Source organism: Magnolia sinica, chromosome 17 (assembly GCF_029962835.1).
Source record: "Magnolia sinica isolate HGM2019 chromosome 17, MsV1, whole genome shotgun sequence".
NCBI classification, from domain to species: domain Eukaryota; kingdom Viridiplantae; phylum Streptophyta; class Magnoliopsida; order Magnoliales; family Magnoliaceae; genus Magnolia; species Magnolia sinica.
The window spans coordinates 13668772-13690815 of NC_080589.1; the positions used below are offsets into that span (position 1 = coordinate 13668772).

General features: G+C 41.6%; 1 protein-coding gene, 1 long non-coding RNA gene and 1 pseudogene across 4 annotated transcripts; all 3 read right to left on the reverse strand.

Moving 5' to 3' along the window:
• Positions 1-980: 980 nt before the first annotated feature.
• LOC131230423 (probable LRR receptor-like serine/threonine-protein kinase At3g47570) lies at positions 981-4916 on the reverse strand. Its single transcript, XM_058226350.1, has 5 exons — positions 4649-4916; positions 3834-4580; positions 3222-3640; positions 2205-3063; positions 981-1634 (listed from the first exon to the last, which is right to left on the reverse strand). The coding sequence occupies exons 1-5, from the start codon at positions 4914-4916 to the stop codon at positions 1540-1542; spliced, it is 2388 nt and encodes a 795-aa protein (XP_058082333.1). The 3' UTR covers positions 981-1539.
• Positions 4917-17537: 12621 nt separating this feature from the next.
• LOC131230424 (N-terminal acetyltransferase A complex catalytic subunit NAA10-like) lies at positions 17538-18020 on the reverse strand (annotated as a pseudogene).
• Positions 18021-18785: 765 nt separating this feature from the next.
• On the reverse strand, positions 18786-21814 carry LOC131231212 (uncharacterized). 3 transcript variants are annotated; one of them, XR_009164246.1, is made up of 4 exons: positions 21191-21814; positions 19319-19399; positions 19042-19135; positions 18786-18927 (listed from the first exon to the last, which is right to left on the reverse strand). It is a non-coding gene; the product is annotated as an uncharacterized LOC131231212 (long non-coding RNA). The 3 variants fall into 3 exon arrangements; XR_009164245.1 differs by lacking the exon at positions 21191-21814 and having other exon boundaries at positions 19319-20253; XR_009164247.1 differs by lacking the exon at positions 21191-21814 and having other exon boundaries at positions 18815-18919; positions 19319-20253.
• Positions 21815-22044: the final 230 nt, after the last annotated feature.

A 22044-nucleotide genomic window follows, 5' to 3' on the forward strand; every position in this document is an offset into this window, starting at 1 on the left:
AAAACTTTAAAAATCAACACGAAAGACTTTGTTGAGCCTGCACTTGCAAACCGGGCTATGAATCGCATGCTGGCCCGCTTGTGATGTGGTTGAAGAATCAGGTGGGCCATACGTGTACATTGAACATGGACCATTAATAAATTTCCTTTCATTGCTTATGAATACATGGGCGCACTCGATTAGTTGACCAACTTCATTCTTGGCCCAGATCATTAGAAGGTGCGGCCCATCTGATCCCAGTGTGTATTTAGCATAGTGAGAGCTGTTTATTTATGCATAGGAAGCTCTTCTTTGAAATAGAAAATCCATCTCAGCCAAAAGAAAAACTCCTCTTAAAGGGTTTTTTTTTATATCCCCTTAACCTGACCTTAATTCCAAAGATCAAACGAGTCTCAGTAACTAAAAGCCCAGATGTAGGGTGAGTATAGAGCTGTCAATGGGCCGGTCTTGGTCCCAGATGTGGGGTGAGTACAGGCCGCTCCTCTAAACTTCCATTTGGCATGTCCTGGAAAAATAGCGTGCTTTGAAATCATTGCCCTTAAGATCAATGCTTGATCAAGATGCTAAGATCTTGATGTGATTCCGATGCCTGACATTTCTCAGTGCCTTGCATTTTGCGAGGAAGCTCATTTTCGTTGAGGATTGAGAACTTTTACTGCACAATTAGACCATCATGAACAAAGCATCCTTTATAAGCAACGACCTTAACAGTCTCAAATGCACTGCTTAACAGAGAGGAAGTGCATGTAGGCATTTTTTAAAGAAAGAAAATCTTATTAACACAGCAACAAAGATGCGTGTATGCATCTTTTCATAACCCTTTCTCTTTTAAGCTTAAACTACAAACGTTTGTAATGGATCTGGGCTCATGAGAAGAGGAACAAAAAACGTACATGAAGTTAACATGCAACACAATATGTTAACAGTTGTTACATAACCAAAGAAAAAGGGAAAAAAACAAGAAAAGGAGAAGCGGATAATTCCATAATACTTGTACATAGATTGCTCCCAGACATGACCATGGTCTAACACAATTACCATGAAAGTCCCCAATTGCAATGTCCACATCAGTAACAATTACAAGCTAGACAAGTGGTTTTCAGCCATCCAATTTTATCGAGATATGCAAATTGCCAGTGGACATGAGCTGATGACAGCCCCGTTGATGTAAGACGAATGGGCCCCACATCAGCGAAGGGTCTTGTTTCTTCCTTCCCTATAGATCCCAGCCCCAAGAAACATGTCTCTCATCACATGCATTTTATTGACTACATCTTTCATCAGCATCCATTCTCTTGGGGATTCAACAGAACATGCAACTCCAATACCAAACAAAGAAACCAAGCACCCAAAGACACTACCTCTTTTGACTTCCGGACTTCTGATATGATTGGATGCTATTTCTTCCTCTATTTCTTGATCTTTCTCTTGTTCTTCTTTTTGTTCCTCTAAGAGTCGCGGGTCTGCTATCTCCAGCACTTGATCTGGCAAAGCCATCTTGACAAATTCATGAAGGTTTAAACCGTCCTTAAACATGTCTTACGTGGGCCTTTTTCCCGTGAACATCTCCAATAAAAGAATTCCATAGCTGTACACGTCACCCGCCGTAGAAACATTGCCACCCATACCATACTCTACAATTCAAATATTTTATTTTTGTAAATATAAAAGGTGGCATTTTATAAAGATCAGGCAATTTTTTGATATTTTGCAGCTAATCTATCTATTTTGATGCGATTTGCACATGCAGCTAGTTGGACGAATCTCTCTCAAATAAATCATACCATTCCACAACTAGGAGCATTTTAAACATTCTCTTAAATAAATCAACCATCAAACAAAAGAAAAAAAAAAGTTTCATGGAAAATTTGGTTAGTCATTGTAAATTGATGAAGGGAATTATAATAATATTGTGTTACCAAAAATGTAGTATAAGAAGTATTTATCATCAATGGGGTTGTGTGCACATCCTAACCCTCATTTGGTAATTTTTCTATTTTATTTCTTTTTTCACTTTCAAGTTCTTTCTATTGTTAGATCGTTTTTCTTTCTATTGAAAATTATCTAGAATTTTCGAAACAATACAACAAGAAGGAAAAGAGAGAGAGAGAGAGAGAGAGAGAGAGAGAGAGAGAGAGAGAGAGAGAGAGAGAGAGAGAGAGAGAGAGAGAAGAATGGAATGGAAAAAAGGATGGAGTTTTTACCTGGAGCAACATACCCAATGGATCCCTTCACCGCAATGGAGTTGGTTTTGTTTGTGGAGTTACAAAGGAACCTTGCAATGCCAAAATCACTCACATGGGCCACCATGTCATTGTCTAGAAGAACATTACTTGGCTTGAGATCACAGTGAGAAATGGGCGTTTGGCAATGGTGATGAAGATAATCCAGAGCATAAGCCACATCAATGGCTATGTTTAACCTCTGAATAAGGTTCAAAGTTCTTGGTTGATGTTCCTCGTCGACTTTTGGATGCAACCATTCCTCTAGACTTCCATTTGGCATGTACTCGAAAACTAGCGCTTTGAAATCATTGCCCTTAAAATCGATGCTTGAGCAGGATGCTAAGATCTTGACGAGATTCCGATGCCGGACATTTCTCAATGCCTCGCATTCTGCAAGGAAGCTCCTAGAAGCTCCTTGTTGTTGAAGATTGAGTACTTTCACTGCAACAATTTGGCCATCTGAAACAAAGTATCCTTTATAAACAAAGCCATAACTTCCTATGCCAATCACATTGTGTGAACAGAACCCATCAGTTGCTTTGAGAAGCTCCGCATAAGAGACGTTCTTGTACTGGTCTTCTGAGGAAGTTTGCAAATGCTTCTGTCTTGATTTTCTTCTCCAAAGAAGAGGAGCGAAGCACAACAATAATGAAATCAAACACATAGCAACAATGATGACTGGTATGATTACTTTCAGGCTTAAAAACCTTCGCAATTTGGATCTCAGAACAAGGCATTTGGGTAGGCCTACTTTTGGGATACCTCCACAGAGTTTACTGTTCCCTATGATAGAAATCCCACTTGCATTTTCAAACACCCCTTGGACTGGCAGTTGGCCCTCAAAATCATTGAAAGAAAGATTTAGTTTACGTAAAGAAGTAAAATTCTCTAGATATTTTGGAATTAGCCCACTCAAGTTATTTCATGAGAAATCGAACTCTTCAATACCTGTCAAGGTCTTCCAAGACTTGGGAATGGTCCCTTGAAAGGCATTACCTTCCATGTACATCCGTTCCAAGCTCTGGAACCGCTTAGCGTTTCAGGAATTTCCCCCGACAATTTGTTCTCGGAAACATCTAGTTCTTCAAGATTTTTCAAGCTACCCACTTCCACGGGTAAGGACCCAATCAAAGAGTTTCTAGCTAAGTTGAGAGATATTGACAGAGAAGTGAGGCTAACGAGCTGTTTGGGTATTGTACCATTGAGGTTATTTTGGGAAAGGTTCAAAACTGTCAGTTTTTGGCAATTTCCGAGACTAGGAGGTATGTTTCCCAATAGGCTGTTTTCTTGCAGGTAAAACTCATTCAGTTCAGTGAGGTTGCCGAAGGAAGACGGAATTCGCCCAGAAAATCTATTCACTGACAAGCCTAAAAATTGCAGCTTTTGAAGCTTCCCTATACTGATAGGAATGGTACCTGTGAAATTGTTATGATCCAGATTCAATTGGTTCAACCTGACAAGATTCCCAATCCCCGGAGGAATGCTTCCATACAAATGGTTGAATCCAATCGCCAGCCAATTGAGTCGGGTCGACAGATTGGCTACGGAACTGGGCAGCAAGCTTTGGAAACTGTTGTTATGAAATACAAATTTTTTCTAAGTAGCTACAGTTGGGAAGCGAATCGATGAATTTCAACTCATCTTCTTCCCCTGTTCCAAGTCGGTTACCGCCAATAGTGAAAATACGAAGATATCGAAGAGTCCCGACATTCATAGGAACTCCGCCAGTAAAATCGTTGTTGGTGAGATAGATCTCTTGAAAGAAAGAAGCATTTGCTAGCGAAACCGGAATGGGTCCGGTAAACCAGTTTATCGACACATACAAGTACTGGAGATTAGGAAGAAGGAGGCCTAAGTCCGGCGGAAGGGTTCCGTGAAGTTGATTTGCTGAGACTGACAACATAAATAGTTCAGAGAGATTGTAAATAGCTGAAGGGATTGTGCCGGACAGATTGTTTTCAGCTATCTGGAGGAATCCTAAATTTGGAATGCGGCCTAAATCAGCAGGGATGGTTCCCTGTAAATTAATTCTTCTTATAGAAAGACGAGTGAGAGATGAAAGGTTTCCTAGCCAAGGTGGGATTCTTCCGAAGAGATGGTTGACAGAAAGAGGTAACTGACGGAGCTTCGATAAAGAGCTAAGCTGGACAGGAATCTCACCTACGAGCTCATTGACATTTAAATCGATGACTTGGAGGTCCGAACAGTAGGTGAGATTGGATGGGATTTCTCCTCCAAATGAATTGGACCTGAGATCGAGAAGCCGGAGACGGAAAAGGCGTCCTATTTCTTGTGGAATTTCTCCGCGGAAGCTGTTGTCTCCGAGGGTAATCACCGTGAGGAAGGTGAGATTGCCTACATGGGGAGGAATAGAACCTTCCAATTCAAGGGACGTTAGGTTGAGGACGGTGACCCTCTCATGCCTGAGATGCACGTGATTCCTCGCCACTCGCAGAAATGAAGAGAATGGTTCCACGAGCTCATGACGTTGAGAGGATCTTTGGTTATTCGGTCCTCGAAGGCCAGCAGAGCCAGTCGATCGGTTTCGTCGGCTGGGACGGTGGCAAATCTAGACGGTTGGGACAGGCACAAAAAGAGCGTCGCATGGAGAAGAAATGACCAAAATAACCTTGAACTCCATTCTGAAGGAGGAAATTGGGCTATGCAATCCAAGCCATTGCCCAGCCGCATATTTGTAGTTATGTCAGGCCCACGAGCAGTCCACTTCGATCTTGTACGTAGGCCAGATGAATAGACCAGACCCTTGTCCTCATATTTTAGACTTAAACCTGAGTTGGTTTGTATCAGTTTGGTTTGGGTCCCGACCCAGTTGCAACTAAATGGGGGTGGTTGATCCGTTGGAAGTTGTTGGAATGCAGGAATACATGTCCATCAATTTAGACCGTCCAATTGGCGGCCCTGTTTTGGATATGCATCGCCCAAAATTCACGCTGATGGGACGATCTTAACCTCGGTTATTAGCTGCTGAATTTCTAACATAGGGAGTGCTCTGGACCTGATAGAAGTAAGGTGATGTGATGTATTTAGGACATCCAACCCGCCAATCAGGTGAGTGACATCAAGTTGTTCTCGGTATCCAAAACGCAGCCGTGTGCACGAACTCAGGTGTGTGGGGGTGTCAATGGGCTCGGCTCGGCCCTGCCAAAATCATAATTTTGAAAGAGTCCGATCTGAAAAAGTTGAAAATTCGGGCAGCCCCAAGCCTAGCCTGTTGATAGCCCTAGCATGTCACACCACAGGGAACAAGTTGGGAGAGGATGCTTGCTGTCGATTTGAATGGGGGCTATTATGTAGTGTATATGTAATCCACACCGCAAAAATCAGGTTGTTTTATGATTCAAGTGTGAACACCTGACGTGAGTGCACGTAGGTGGAATATGCGACGTGATGGAAGATTGCATTTCACTAGATGATGTTTTCATTATGATGTGCAGTTGATCTTTTTGAGGTTAAGAAGACTCTTATGTATATGATTTCTTTATCTCAACTTGACTTCCTTGACTGTATAATACCTTTTCAAGGTGGTCACAATAATACATTTGAAATGGTTGGAATCTCGGCCAACCGATTTGGTGAGGTAACGATTCACGGTCAGATAGAGCAGTAAATTTACCTGATAAGGCCAAAGAATTGAGAAAATCCTTTGATCCGAATGACTCTTATGATTAACTTGCGAACCTTGAGATCTGTATAAGGGTGTCGGTTATGAAAGAAGAATGGGTTAGGCACCTTCTCTCACTCGCACTTGTGTGTGGTCTCTACTTTAAGAGACATGTAGTTTTCATGAAAAACATATATTTACAAGAAATGTTAGTCATATGACCATGCTACACATAACCCTATACGAGAAGGTCAGACAGGCAACCAAAATAAGAAATAAACAAGTAGGAAGATAAAAGATCCTAGCCTTGCTTCACATAGCCAAAGCCCTAGGCAGAAGAACAGAATAAAACAAAGAAAATAGAAATTAATGCAGTAAAGAAAAGTGAATAGGAAGTAGGGTTAGCTTGTAATGGAATATGCAAAATAGACAACATCATGAGCTTGATTAAGATATGAGAAAGAGAAAAACAGAAATTAGATATCATTTTCTTGAATTAAAAAAGGGATAATCGGATGTCCCTAATCATGACTGTACACTTGACGTAACAAGATTGCCTTTGCTGAGTTAAATTGTTGTTGATGGCCGAAGCAAATCCTAGACATAGGTATAGTTGATGTAGGGAAACCTATGTAGCATAATCTCCTTGTTGTTGGGGAGGGAAGAGAAAAAAGAAAATTTTTAAACTTTTTAGAGTATTTGTTCAGCCGTTTTCGCCTCTCAATGTCTAGGGGGGGTGAATGTCACTTATATAGGCTTGGAAATCGTCGACTCATGGGTGGCTGACAGACACTTGGCGGGATTGTTTCATACATGACACTTGTCAAAACCTTGTCATGCATAGTGCCATGTGACTGTCAATTATTCACTGTCAGCTAATGAACAGTCGACTGTATGCCCTTTTGGTCGTATTTCACAAGTGGGTATCTAAAGCAAGTGGACGCCCCACCTCTTAGGATGGTGTGATTGAGCTTAGCTGGTCATAGTACTTTATTTGAAATTACTATTTGTTCGAAGACTAACTCGAATATCTCCTGAGGGATGAGGAAGACGTTATGATTTGTCCCTATGCTTTCTATGGCTTTACAGGCTATCAAATTGCAACCCCTTCAAGTCATGACTGATACATATGCATCAAAGGTGCTGGTGGTTTTTTATTTGAAATGTTTAGAGCCCAGTTGACGAGGATAACCATTTGAATTGAAGTAGATGGTCAAGATGCTTGCATAGTCCCTTGAGATCGCCTGGAGGCAGGTATGGGTAATGGAAAGTTGCTTGCGCATTTTGTGGCTTTACAGATCTCCCGCGTTACCACATGCCGGTCTTGGCAAGTGTCCCTGATTGAAGCCTTTCTAAATTATTTTTCTGCTACACGAGGCTTCGAGCTTGATACTTTGACTGAGCTAAGGCTCTTTCGTCGTTGAAGTGTAGCTATGACATCTCATTCATTACTCAGTACATGATCCGGGACATCAGGGTTAACACTGAAGGCTTAGGTCGGCCGTCCCATCTTTCTCATATGATTTTAAGGAAAATAAAAAATTTCAAAAACTCCTCGAATCAATTATTATTTGTGTGCAGGTACTCACTAAGGAGTATGAGGAACTACCCAATCATGGGGTGTCATACATGTTTTTTGGTTTTTCAATTGTAGCTTAAGATTGTACGTACCTTTCTCCATTAGGGATGCTCCTATTTATAGGTGGGAGAGGGCGATGGAGTAGGAGGTGTCTCTCTGCTTGGTAAGTGCGTATTGTAATGAGATTTAGATCCCGAGTGTATCAGGAGGATCTTTCGAGATCTTCGACTAAGATCTCAGGTAGATCCATGTTGCGGCCACCTTCCTAGATCATCGGTTGGAATCTCGGGTATGCATTGTTAGGACCAGGTCAGTACTGGTTGAAGAGGAGTCATGCCAACCTAACTTCTTCGGTGAGCAGTAGTCGAGTTCCTTTCGCCATCGAGCAGATCAATGGATTTTCTGACCTGCTGTCGAGGACTAATGAAAGGTTGAGACTGATCTCGTTTTCTGCTCGGTTCGGAGCCAGAAGTTGAGCTTTTAGTCGTATCAGTTGTTGACCGACCTAGAGAAGTACACGATGTTTTGACCTGACTTTATCTTATCGGTTGATCTATTTTTCCCGTAACAATATGTTTTTATCAATTTAGGTTATGAGCCTATAGATGAGGCCGATCAGACCCTCAAGCAAGCTACACCAAAGGAAATAGTGAGAATTGAGTGCCTACCATTGAAAACTTTCATAAGCCCATTGTAATGTTTGTTGCCATCAAACTTATCCATGGGTCCTACTGTGGACCCCACCATGGTGCATGTGTTTGTTTAATCCATCCCAAGTAGGTTTCACCTTGATGTATCTATTATATCCTCAATCATCCATTTTACTAAATCATGTAATATGCAAAGGCCTAAGTGTGTGGCCGATTCTAGTCTCAAGAGGGCCACACCATGTAGACCCTTGTGTTGCAAAGGGACCCACTAATCAAGTCTCACTCGCTATATTTTAGGTCATTCAAGGCCGAATATCACATGATATGTTTGATAATATGCTAGGGTACTTAGCCAGATAGGTCGACACCGATAATATGCTTAGTGTTAGATACCATGCCCATTCATATACCCATATGCATCATCTATATGCCTATTATGAATGATGATTGATAATAACATACACCTTTTCGGCTTGAGTTACTTAGGGGATCCATATATAAGAGATAGGGTCGCCCTACATTATCGCGTGGTACGTGCAGGATTGATGCATGACTTTGATAGTGTGATTCATGCATTATGCATTATGTGTGACACATCGCATCGACTCCCTAATGACATCATAGAGGTATTCCCACAGTCTTGTTGTGGCTGACGGATGAATTTATGGACACTAGAATGATTTAGGTTATAGGGTGTCACAGGCATCTCTAGGTGAAAGTTCATAGACCTTGTGGTACCAGTACGATGCTCCAACGTCTAGACCATGTGGATTCATGACCGCACAATGGCTGGATACCAGTAGGTTGCGTCTCTCACTATGTCGAGGTTGGTTGGAAGGGGATTTGGCCCTTACCCGCTCAGGTGTAGATGGTTATATGCTAAGTTGTGTTTGACCATATCATGAAATGGATTTGCTATCGACAAACCGGGTGGTTAATTTCCATGTACCATTGATGAGGCAGATAGTGAGGTCTTTTACACTCGTTTGGTCTTACACATGATGTGCAGTAATAAGTGTCGGAAGTGTATTGGACCTCGATGATAATCCAATTGAGAATTATTCTAATATGTGGACTAATGGAGGATTGACATGCTACATTACATCCTTAGCATATGACATTTAGCCCTGTAAGCCCTTGTATCACATAGCTTGGGTATGACTGATAGTATTTTTGGGCTTGCCAGTTTATCACTTAATCATTCTGCTTACTTTGACATTTGTATGCTTAACACATGTATTGCACACACACGCATGCACTATCTAAATTTCATAGTAAGCCATACATTGTTTACGTGTAGGTAGTGCAAGACCGCAACAACATTGAGGCAGTAGCATGTGCCTAATCTTCTAGACTTTTGTTATATTATGTATTTCACTTAGCACTGTACTCAAACTAATATTATAGTGGAAATGTGATGATATTTTTAGTTTTGGTATACTTGTGGTTATACTCATGTATAAAAAATAAATAAATAAAAATTCACCCAAAAAAATCCTTCTTGTATGATCATAGCATCGAAACCTAGCATATGGAAAGTAAGAACGGAGAATGAAGTACCCCAGAGGCTGTCACCATCGGATTTGGACTCGGGAATTCTGTGACTCGTTTATGGAGTTTGCGGTGTGATATATCTGATAATTGCATAGAATGATTTTTGGGGTAAGACATGGTCTCAGTGATTGACCAGATGAATGGTCCAGATCTCACACGTGTACTTACCTCAATACGCACATTTGCCGCAAATTGACACTAGTATCTCTCACTGCTTGCCCGAGTACATCTCTTCACCAACGAATGAGACATGTAGTGGCATACAAATACCTTGTCATACACCCGTTGCCAACCTGATGAGTGGGAGTGGCCCACATGATTTCGTGCTAATAAACAGTTAACATTGGTGCCACTTGAGGTTTAAAACGGCCTGTTTTGATTGTCTGGACAATTTAGTTTTTGGTCTATGGCCTATTAAATATTCCACCTATAGAATTAGCCGTTCTGATCTTAACCACCTATACAGCAATGACACGGAGGAAGATGGAATTCTGAATTGGCCTAACTAGATCCAAATGCTAGGAAGATCTTCGACACTTCAACATCATGTGACGCATAAAATATCTAATTCACCAAAAATACAATAAAATACATTTTGTATCTAGGCTAGGCAATGGACAGTCGGGGCCTGGATTTTGAGCTAGTCAAGCTGGACTTTAAGCTCAGATCTTTTCAAATTTTTGATTTAAGTAAGCCCAGGCCTGGCCCATTGCCTGCCTTCATTATATCCAACCATATCCAATCAAGAGGAAATATGTACTCACACTATATCATGCAAGTAGGTATAGCAGATGCAAAACATGAATAGAGGAAGTGAATCGCCAGAAGGTGAAAATGAAATGATCACGACTATCGAATGGATGGTAGTTGTGGTAGGTGTGTGGTTTCATTGTGATGTGTAAGTCCCATCCGATCTATTAGATGTGGAACACCAAAGAGAACAGTGGAGGAAATGGGGAAGGTGACACCTACAATGGAAACTTTCAAATGGAATGTGGGGCCCACCGTGTTAACGTTCATATATATGCCATCCAACCCATTTATCACCACTAGGATGGAGGGACAAACAAAAACTCAGGCCATTGAAAAACACAAGCAGTCTAAATCATGTGAATGTATTAGTTCAAGACATGATCATACATTGCTCCCTATGGTGTATCTCATGAAAATTTTGGATCATGATTATGATTTGGGTCCATAGTGAAAATGAGAGGGTATAACCAACTCTCTCTCTCTTTTTTTCTTTTTTTCTTTTTTTTTTTTTTTAAAGAGAAAAAATATATATAACCACTAAGCAATCTGAACAATCAGAATCTATGAAGCATATGTTGGATGGGGTGATGGACAGCAGTGAGGCGGTCAGCTACCACATTTCCTTCCCAGGAGTGGTATACGCTCCAATTGTCAAAACCTTTCCCTAATTATCAAAACCTGCTAGAAGCTTGCTGCAGCTTTCAACTAGAATGCTGGCCTCCCAGCTTAGTTATCACTTGTCATTGATTGTGTGTTGACGACTGCCAGGGAATCACCTTCAATCTCTATCAATTTCTTTCTGCCATGTAATTGGAGCACCATTTGTAAGAATGACAAAAGGCAACTATATAGATTTTCCATAATCTTCCCTAATTATTGCACCTAATCATTCAACTTGATCCAGCCCAGCTTGGCAGGGGACCCATTTCACCAGATTTACCATGGGTTCATTAATAATTACACCAATTTGGTTCCTGTCCTTAGTTTTTGACAGTTGATCATTAGTTTGGACAGCCGGGCACAGCCCATTCATATAATGGATTCCTGATGTTCTCAGCCTACACTACTAAAACGTACAGTAATTACCATACTCTACTAGTGTATCAATATATTTTGTAGAGATTTTACATATATATCATATATATAGCAGAGATGTACGTAAGAAAACACACAACAATAAGCCTTGTCCCATGTGACTACTTCTTGTGTCCCCAGAAAAAAAAAAAAGCCTTAGTCCCACAAATAAAATACTAGGGAAATGGCATGAGAGATTGAAGAGGTGATCTGCAGCACACTTGAAAAGATCCCGTTCGCTCATCAGGTACGTGGGATACAGTGAAAATTCCCTCTCTTGGAAGCTTGTAAGTCCGGAAAAAAGAAAAAAAGAAAAAAGGCTCAGATTAAAGGTATAGAGGAAAGAAAAGGACAGTGAGGTTGCCGTCCTGCTTAAAAAGAATCTCCTGTGTTCACACTCGTGTACTTGCCACTTATACTCTTTTAGAAAAGACTACCTATCATACATTTTCTATTTTCAATAGAGAAGCTGTTAATATTTTAACAAGTATAGAATCTTTGATACTGCCCATTATCTTTTTTCTCTGACCATCCGTTGATGAGCCAGGAGAGCCACATGACAAATGGCTCAGATCTCTTACATTTGTGCCATATATATGGGCATGTGCGGACCACTTCGCTTTCTCCTTTGCGAATCGAACGTCGGCAATTCTCAGTTTAAGCTCAAAGAGAGCACAAGGAGATGCAGGGATCATTGACTTTGTAGAATTGCTCCCCAAAGAAAACCCCAGACCTTGTGTTGAAACTACTGGGAATCTACCACCGCGGCAAGGACCAAGAGAAAAGAACTGCACCAGCTGGGGAATCGAACTGGAGTTTGTACTGTGGCAGTGTACTATGCTACCACTAGACCACTAACCCGTCCCAAGTTTATTGCATTGGGTTAGGTTAGGTCAAGGACAGGGGAACTCGGGGTGGGTGGGCTTGGGTTGAACTTCAGCCCGGCCGACCCAACCGGTGTGAGTTGCGCCCCTAGTCCATACCAAATAATGACATGAACAGGCTAGCTTTTCACCTGCCAAACCAAAGAAAGGCTAGTTAACATTCATTTTGAAAATGGTTGTGACTCGTTCTCCTCAAGTGTGACACTCATCCACAACCACGCAAATTGATGACTATCAAATGGATTGTTGAAATTAAAATAATGACTTGAAAGGGAAAAATCAGATGGTAACTGTTATAGGAAAACTTGAGCTGGACTCAATAGAGGCCGATGAGCTGAACAAGGCCTTGGACTAATAATAGTTCGTCCGCACTGACCTATTCGTAACAATCTAGGTTGAATTCCCAAGTTCTTTTGTAAATCCTTGACACCGACCTAGAATCCGGAAGAAGCCATTATACATCTCGTTCGATCACTATAGCTAAACCCTTAGCAGTAGGCGACTAAAGCCGACCCGATTGTGGGCTCGGACTGTAAGGGCCGGCTCGGACAAAGGAGCGCCTAATAATTACGCTCAGGAACTCCAGTAACATGTTTAGAGTAACATCCGGCGCACAATCTACGGGTAACGGCCAACATCAGCGCACGCACCATTCTCGTTCAATGACAATGATCGTGTCGAGAATGATGGGCACGTTCATATCAGAAAAAAGTATAAATAGGGGACTCATTTGCATAAACAGGGACAAAAGATCTCATACCCTAAGCCCTAGCTATACTACTTGGACCCAGATTCCAAGCCTGACATTGGCATCGGAGGGTCCCCTACTCTAGCCAGGGTCTCCTTTGTCCTTCTCCTGTGCAGGCTCACAGGGCTCGGCGCGAGCACTCGGAGCTTGGCAAGAGTGAAGCAGATTTTTGTATCAACATTTTGGCCCCGTCTGTGGGAATTCTAACAAAAAAGTCTTAGTAACTCTACCGAAAATAGTTAGGGGAAAGAAAAAAGCAGTTTCAGCCACAGTTGCGGAGCTCAAACCTACGGGTCAATGACACTCATCTTCAACACTCCATGCTGAATCAATCCTAACTGGGCCGTCCCAACGGATACGAACCCGAGGAGGGAAATACCGTGCATTGCAGAACCAAGTGCAGGCGTTGGTCAACGAAATAAACCAAATGAAGCAGCAGCAAAGGACAGGACAACAACCACCCCCTGATCAGGGAGAGGTCGCCCCAGTGGCAGCAGAGCAACCCGTTCTTGTAAGTTCGTGTGCAGGAGCGTCCCGAAGCATGTCAGCTTGGGCTCTTAATCTCACACGAAATGTAACAACTCGAGCACCGACCTACGTATCTGAGAACTCAGCGTTAGCCCAGACTGACCTCTGTCATGAGCTGGAAAGGAGAAGAAAGGGCAAGACGCTCGAGGTCGAAGTTCCTCAAGAAACCGTTGCTGAGAACAGAGATCCATGGGAAGCCTGGCTTGATGAACTCCGAAGTCAGATCAAAAGTTTGCAACGGGATCAGCAGACGCAGACTCCAACCGCAGTACAGGCAATGATGGAATAGACCGAGCCTCCGTTCACCAGTGACATCATTGGCGCGGCAATGCCTCTGAGGTTCAGAATGCCCCCCATCATTCAATACTCAGGTTTTGGGGATTTGACAGAGCACACGGAATCCTATCACTATTGGATGCAAATCCAGTCGACATCAGAGATATTGATGTGTAGAGCATTCTCCATAACCCTTACAGGGGCAACAAGAAGTAGTACCGACAACTGAAGCTGAGGTCAATCAGCACATTCACCGAGCTTAGCAGGGCATTCCTGACATAGTTCATCGTCGAGAAAAAGAGCCGTAAGCCATCAACTCACCTGCTTACCCTCAAGCAAAAGAGCGGAGAGTCGCTGGAAGACTATATCTCTCATTTCAACGAAGAGGCTCTACAGGTCGACGACTACTCTGACAAAATGGCCCTAACCGCGATGATCAACGGGCTCAAGGATGCTAGATTCCTTTTTTCAATAGGGAAGAACCTGCAAACTACTCTCAGAGAGCTCATAAGTCGGGTGCAGAAGTACACAAATGCCGAAGAATTCTTCAGCTCACGAAAGAATAACCAAAGCTCGGAACATTCGTCCAAGGAAAAGAAGCGGAAAGATGAAGCACCGCCTCAGGCAAATAAAAGGAGGTCGGATGAGAGTATTTCCCATGATCGAAGGCTGAGCAGAAGACCTGAAAGTAAGTTCAACTCACATACGACCCTCAACATGTCTTCGGAACAAATCTTGCTAAATATCAGGGACAAGAGGCTACTGCATTGGCCGAGCTATATGAAGACAGAAGCAGGTTAGTGGGACAAGCATAAATATTGCCACTTTCATCGTGACCATGGACACAACGCCAGCGATTGTGTGGACCTGAAAGAAGAAATCGAGACCCTCATCTGCAAAGGGCATCTGCAACAATATATGAGGGAAGAGAAACAACCTCGGAAGGAGGAACCATCAAGTCGAGAGCGGATAATACCATTGAGATATGGACGATATATAGGGGACCATCAGGAGGCGGGGATTTGAATCAGGCTCGGAAAGCCCACGCTTGTAGTACTGACCCCAAGCATTACGTCTACCTTACCGGAAGGCCGAGCAAGGAGCCTCGGATGAGCCCATGCAGTCTGACATTCACGGAAGACGACACACATGGAATTCAACATCCTCATGACGATGCGCTTGTGGTCGCAATGACCATAGCCAATCGTAAAGTATATTGAATCTTGGTCGACGCCGGAAGCTCAGCTGACATCTTGTACTCTTAAGCATTCGGCAAGATGGGGATCGATAGATGTAACACCCCGAATTTTCATTATTTTGGATTTGCCAAAAATCATATATATATATATATATGTATATATATAACTAGCCACGTCGTCATGTACTGACCATTGATGCTCGAGGTGAGCTTATATGTAACTGGTACCGATAAAGAACCGCACAAATAAGATTGATTAACCATAGAAAACCAATGAATTTAACCGATCACTTAAATATCGAGTTTAGCTCCATAATGTATTCACATAGGGCCCAAATCTAACCGATCTGCCTCCGACTAATCAAAAAACCGTAACTAAATTAGAGATCTACCCAAACCCGAGCTATCTATGGGTCGGACGTTAATTAATAAACCAAATCAACCCGGTTACTCTTTTAGCCTAAATCGATGGTTTAGAGTGATTATGACTGAATCACCATTTTTGCTAATTTCGAATAGGCCATACTGTGAACTTAGTTAATCCATACCTCAACAACTGCCTCCAAGAAATCTCCTTACCCAATTTACTCTAGAAATGCCCTGATTATCCGAACAAGCTGTAGACCACTCGTTAGTGGGCCACTAGTTCCTAAATTATAAAGTAATATCCATCTCACTGGGCTTGTGGTCCATTGTAAGCAATGGACTCAAACAATGCCTAGAAACAGACAATCTGTGCTATCCAGCTAGCGCTTGTAAAAAGCAACTCTCCCAAGTAATAACCTGAAATCTGAATTTTTAAAAACAATTAGCCCTGCCACTTAGAACAATAAATTATGACATTCCAACCGTTAGATTTCACCTAAACTTGCACCGTAGGTCAAAGATATTTCCCTGCACTTGTCTGCCAAATCTGACCCTTGATCGAGGAATGGTGACTGTTGATCGTAAATCGGACCCCTGCGATCAATTTTCGCATCCATTTGTTACCAAAATTTGGACAGCCCCTTATCAGATCATGGGACACTTATTCCATAGCACAGATGGGCCATGGGGCACTGGGACAGCCCCAAACACCATAAATCAGCCCACTGGGGGTATATTTATTAGAGTGAGAGTTCTTAGGGCCATTTAGTTAAATTTTCAGGTTCTAAAGGACCCAAAATCTCTCCCTCAACACATTTCCAGCAAAGGAGAGAGAAAGAGAGGAGAGAGGAGAGAGAGAGAGAGTGAGAGAGGAAGAGGAGTTGTGAGAGGAAGGGAGTTGGGAATTGAGTAGTCCCCCTCTCCTATCACCACCATTTGTCGGAGACCACGGCCCTACCACTATAGAGGCGAAGCATGGCTGATAAAAGGTAACAAATTCGAGCTCTCCTCCATTTTTCTTATCTAGGGCCGCATGCATGTATCCTGACATGCGATTCCTTTGGCACAGGGCCCCGACACATCAAATTTGCGAACCCGGCGCCGCTAGAGCGACTACAAGAACTTCCGATCGACGATAGGTGAGGACCATTACCTCTAGGTGGCCTGTTATCATGCCTGGAGCGAACCCTAGTGATTTTGTGTGAAGATTTTGCTTGCATGTTGATGTTTAGTATGAAATTGTTGATTTTGAACTTGTGCCTGAAATTTTCCTAAATTGGGAAGGGGTGATGCGTTAGAACTCGAGAGTTGGACTTTTACTCGACCCCCAATTTTCAGGGCATTACAAGTTGGTATCAAAGTATGATTTGGATTAAACCGGATCTGAGTTATGGTCGCACGACGTACGCTGACGCATTTAGACCTAGATGGGTGTGAGAAAAATGTAGAGACAAGCTTAGGACTTCCAGTTTCGCAGATTGGCGAAAGTGACCGAAAACGATCGTTGAGATCCGGTCCGTACACATCCGTGATCGCTTGAGGCAACCCCGAACATCCTTAGACCGTCAATCGACGAGTTTAGACCATAATTTACCCAATCACAGCCGTCAACATTCGAGGAAATACGCGATTACATCAGAAATTACTCGAAATGACCCGAAACGACTCAAAGCGGAGTCGGGGGCCAAATGAAACACTTCCAGGGGAACCCAGGGTGGGCCCCACATATTTTTACAGTCCAGGGGGCAGGAAGACCTCGCCCAAAGGGCGAGCCCTCGCCGGACTGTCTAGAGACTGGCAAGGACCTCGTCGGTTCCACGAGGCCTCGCCGGCTGGCGGGCCTGGCCGGGCAAGCCGGCTCAGGCCGACGCCCTTAGGGCGCTGTGTGGCCCACTGATGCATGTTGGGTCAATTTAAAACCCTCCAAACATGCCTCCCCTTCATAATCTACCCCTCCAAGCTTCCCTTTTTCTTCAAAACTCTTTGGTTCTCTCTCAAATCTCTCCTCCATTCACCCATTCCATCATTTTTCTTTAACACCTACACCCTCCCTGGCCTTACCATCTCTCGAACAACGGCCTCATTGATGGTGGTGGTGGTGCCTTCCCTTAAGCTGCTTCCTCATGTCATAAGCATCCTCACTATCGGCATAGTAGTTGGCCTCGACATCATGGATCTTGTAGCTGAGGGTCTTGGTGTAGAGATTATAGGTAGCGCAGTTGCTGCGGCAGACGTGGAGAGAGACGTAGTCAATGCCAAAGACTTGCTCCATGGCATTCTGGGTGGCAGTCATGAGTTTGGTGGCGAGGCCGAGCTTGCGGTGGGTGCGGAGTACGGCAAGAGAGGTTATGTCGTCATGGTACTTGGAAGACTCCTCCTCCATCTTGGCAAGGACATAGTCTATGATGCAGCCACTATCGTCCTCGGCCACATAGAGGAGCTAAGGCCAGGAAAGGATGTGGTAGACGTAATACTTCATCTGGTAGTTCTCTGGGAGGTAAAGCAAGTTGCAGGCCTGCATCACTAGCAGGTCGTCGATTGTAGCTTGCCTTATGCAAACCATCTTCTCCTCCCCTTTCTTTTGCTCTTTTGATTCTTCTTCAGCTGGCACTACCCCAAATTTGTCGTAAAACCCAATAAACAACGGATTTCGTCTATGGTTGTTTACTGGGTCGTAATTTTTGTTCAACGAATAATATCTGTCCAAAAATAAAAAATCCGTTGCAAAAATTTGAAAAAACCCACCTAAATTATTCGTCATTAAAAATATTGGCGACGGATAAGGTCCGTCGCTAATATTAGGAGTGAATGGACCTCAAATAGAAACCCTTGTTCAGAAATTAGCGACGGATTTAGTCCGTCGCTAAAATATCTGCGAATTTTCTTAAAAATATGTTAGATTTGTTTGTATTTTTTTAAAAATCTTACACCTGATAGCCATTCAATAAATAATTCACACGATTTTTTAATAAGAATCCCATTCAAAAAATTTAAAATAATTCACCAAATTCACAACAGATGTTTTGTCACTTGTACACAGCCAAAATATCATATGTAAAGGGTGTGAATGGATGGATGGCATGGATAAACACATGCCACTACACCAAAATCCCTCTTTAGGAACGGTTTTCAACCATGGATTGAACATATGCACCATTTTGCACAGCACGTGAGGCAGCAACAACAATGCTTGATTATTTTGCACAGCACGTGAGGCAGCAACAACAATGCTTGATTCAGAATTAACAGTTGTGGACCCCACCCTAGACTGCCGTCCTTGCACATTACTAGACTTCTTAGAGTTTAAAAGAAAAAAACACAACAACAACACTCAAATGAATAACAAATAAAGCAAGCTGTAGTACCCATCTACAAGAAAAAACTGAAGCAGCTTGTTCTAGCTTTTATACTTTGCTGCTAATTGGAGATAATGACTAGAGTATAATCAAAACCTGCCACAACCTACAGAACTTCAAAGCCAGTCAAAGATATCTTTGTGTGAATCATTTCATCATCCTTGAATTAATTAAATCAATAACTAAGTGGAAATAGATGCTCAACTGTTTAGAAGGGAAATCAACTACCTTAGAAGAGAATAGTTTTTCCTTTTGATGTATGCTTTCATATAGACCAGCAATAGGCTATAGTTTAAATTCTTGATTCCAAGCTTCCAGTAGCCTGCAATCAATTAAAGATTGACCTCCAGGTAAATCTATGCCGAAAAAAAATAAATGTAAAGCACATAAAGAAAATAGTTCCAAATTTACATGCCAACAAATAGTAGGGTCATTCAAAACATGCATCAGTATGTCATAAAAGAATGTCAATACTAAAACAAATGTGGAACAAAAAGTGTAGTACCTGCAGCAGTTCCTTTTCACGAGAAGCCTTTCACTACTGAAATTGCTCTACCTCTTGCTTTATCTTGTGTTGCAATTGGACCTGACATTTCAGAAACTATTTAGCCCTAACATACCCTGAAATCACATGACAAACTATAACATACTAGATCAAAATGAGAAAATTTTACGAAAACCAATAGTTAGAAATTACCTTTTGTGCCTTGATAGACTGTATTTCATCTTGTAGACGTTTTTCCTATCATGGTGGGCCGCTCACGACCCTCAGCTAAAAACAGGCTGTGAGCGGCCCACCATGATTTATGGGTTTATCAACACCGTACATCAATTTTGTCATGTCATTTTAGGATGTAAACCCACAAATAAAATAGATCTAAGGCTCAAGTGGGACACACTAGGATAGATATCCATCATTAAAAATTTCTTGGGAGCTATAGAAGTTTTGAATAAAGCTGGTATTTGTGTTTTGCCTTCATCCAAGCCTTTGTGACCTTATGAATAGCTTGGATGGCAGTAAAATGTCATGGTGGGTCCTAGGAAGGTTTCAACCACAAGCATCATTATCACCAATACTTCCTATTTAAATAAGGGATTTAACAAAAGCTAATGAGAAAAGATCAAATACAACTCCCACAATCTGCAAAGTATAATAGTTTCTTGAAATCTCAAAACAAAGTGAAAGCATCACTAAGCTGTACCACTACAGGGATCCAGTGTGCATTTCATTGAGAATGAAAGGAATAAACAGCTCTACATATTTATCCTATACTCTAACACAATACTAGCTCAATCAAACTAATCAATAACAAAGACTAGACTAGCAATCCTGTTGCCCAACTATGATTACTAATCAAGAGTGTGGCTCATATGTAGTAATTTCAGAAGAAAAGATAATAGATATGATTAGAAGCCTAGTAAAGTTTTTTTTTTTTTTTGGGTGTGTGTGTGTGTGTGTGTGAAAGAAGCCTGCTAAAGTTTTAGTAGCAAGCTAACAGCTATATAAAAACACAACAGAACTATAGAGTATTGTAAAAAGAATTTCATAATGCTTAGACATGAACAACCCTGCTGTGGAAATGTTAGATTATCTATTGATCGTAATTGAAACAAAGTTGAATGTATCGCCCGAAACCAGTACATATTGCCCGATACTGTATCTCTATTGTCCATAAACAATACTGATGTACTGGCCCATATTGGCCAGATACAGGGGCAACACATCCCTGTATCGGTGGTGAACAATTTGTTACGCAATCTTTTAAATTACTTTTGATGCATTTCCATCACAAGAAATTAATAATGCACTCTATGGGAGTGCTACATTTAGAGTTCACTTGAAATTGTTGTTTTAGGCCGCCTCCCAAATTTATCATCTATGTTATGTGAAACTAGTCCATTTGTTCTCTATTTTTCCAAAGCTGTATGTGGCAAATCAATTTCTTATTCACTTGGAGCTTGCGCCCCTAAAACTTCATCTATTACACATTAGAGGTTCCAGTTTCTGATTTTCATCTAAATCAAATTTGTTGTAAATGCATGCTTCCGCTGCATGCATTTACAATAAATTCAATTCATATGAAAATTTTCAGAAAACCCATCTCAAATCCAATCTTTTTTTTTCCCTTCCATGCAACAAACCAATCCATCCCTAACCGACATAAAAAATCTAACGAACAAATAGAATATAGAATCGCATTAACAAATCGAATTAGCATAGTGGTGCTAAATGCTAATGGGTATAGCAAGTGGAACAAAAAAGAAAATAAGAAACTATTGTAACCATAGTAGGTGCTTCTATACAAACAAATAATTGCATGCACTTAATAAATGTTTATACCAGTAACAGTGACTTATATGACCGAAGACAATGTACCTTCTCTAAAGCAATGTGTTGTTGTTCCAAATTCGTGGATGCTTTTACTGAATTCATAGGCAAATCTAGCAATGGAAATAGATGGATTTTTGGAGTTACTTTCCCATACAATTTCTTTTATGTTTGCAATAGAATGTAGTCCTCAATTTTGGAGTTACTTTCCCATATGTACTGCAGCTACAGCTGAGAGGCCGATCAGGGCAAATGGAACTAGTCCACCATACTTAGTGTGTATTTATTGTATTGTGAGTACCAGAGTTTCACTCACAAAAAACAAAGGACAGAGTTATGTTCACTTGGAATTAGTAGCTTGTTTAAACTATAATATAGAAGAACATGTATCAGTCCATTAATAACAAACAATCACAAAAGTAAGATTCAGTTAACATAACAAGCAAGCTACACATACATTATGAAATAAGATTCTTTGTAAAATTAGAGTGAAATGCTAAAGCAATTCGCACAAGAAGAGAATCATTGACAGGCCCACTTGGAACCACTCATCACAGCGTGCCATGCCAACAAGGCTATGTTGCTTACAAACCATTGATCATCTTCTTTTTCACTTTTATAATTCAAGTGCCTCCCACCAAATGACTGGAGTGTCAACCTGACTGGTATTTGGCCCAGGACATGTTAACCATCGGACCCAACTGATGAGTGACTGGTATTTGGCCCAGCAAAAAATTATTTCTTGTAACAAAAAAAAAGAAAAGACCAGTGGACGTTTGATGAATCTTGACACATAAAATGAATAAGGTACAACTATGAACCAGTCCAACACTACAAGAAAATGGGGCTTTAGTCTCGGTTCAAAACTGTGGCTAAAAATGTTAAAAATTGAGGCTAAAGCC

What these genes read in the sequence shown, in the direction of transcription:
- LOC131230423 (XM_058226350.1), bottom strand. Translation starts at nt 4,916, where the DNA reads ATGCGGCTGGGCAATGGCTTGGATTGCATAGCCCAATTTCCTCCTTCA. An exon ending in GGAACGGATGTACATGGAAG is followed by an intron (nt 3,064 to 3,221) that starts GTAATGCCTTTC and finishes AATGATTTTGAG; the next exon opens with GGCCAACTGCCAGTCCAAGG. An exon ending in CATTGGGTATGTTGCTCCAG is followed by an intron (nt 1,635 to 2,204) that starts GTAAAAACTCCA and finishes TTTGAATTGTAG; the next exon opens with AGTATGGTATGGGTGGCAAT.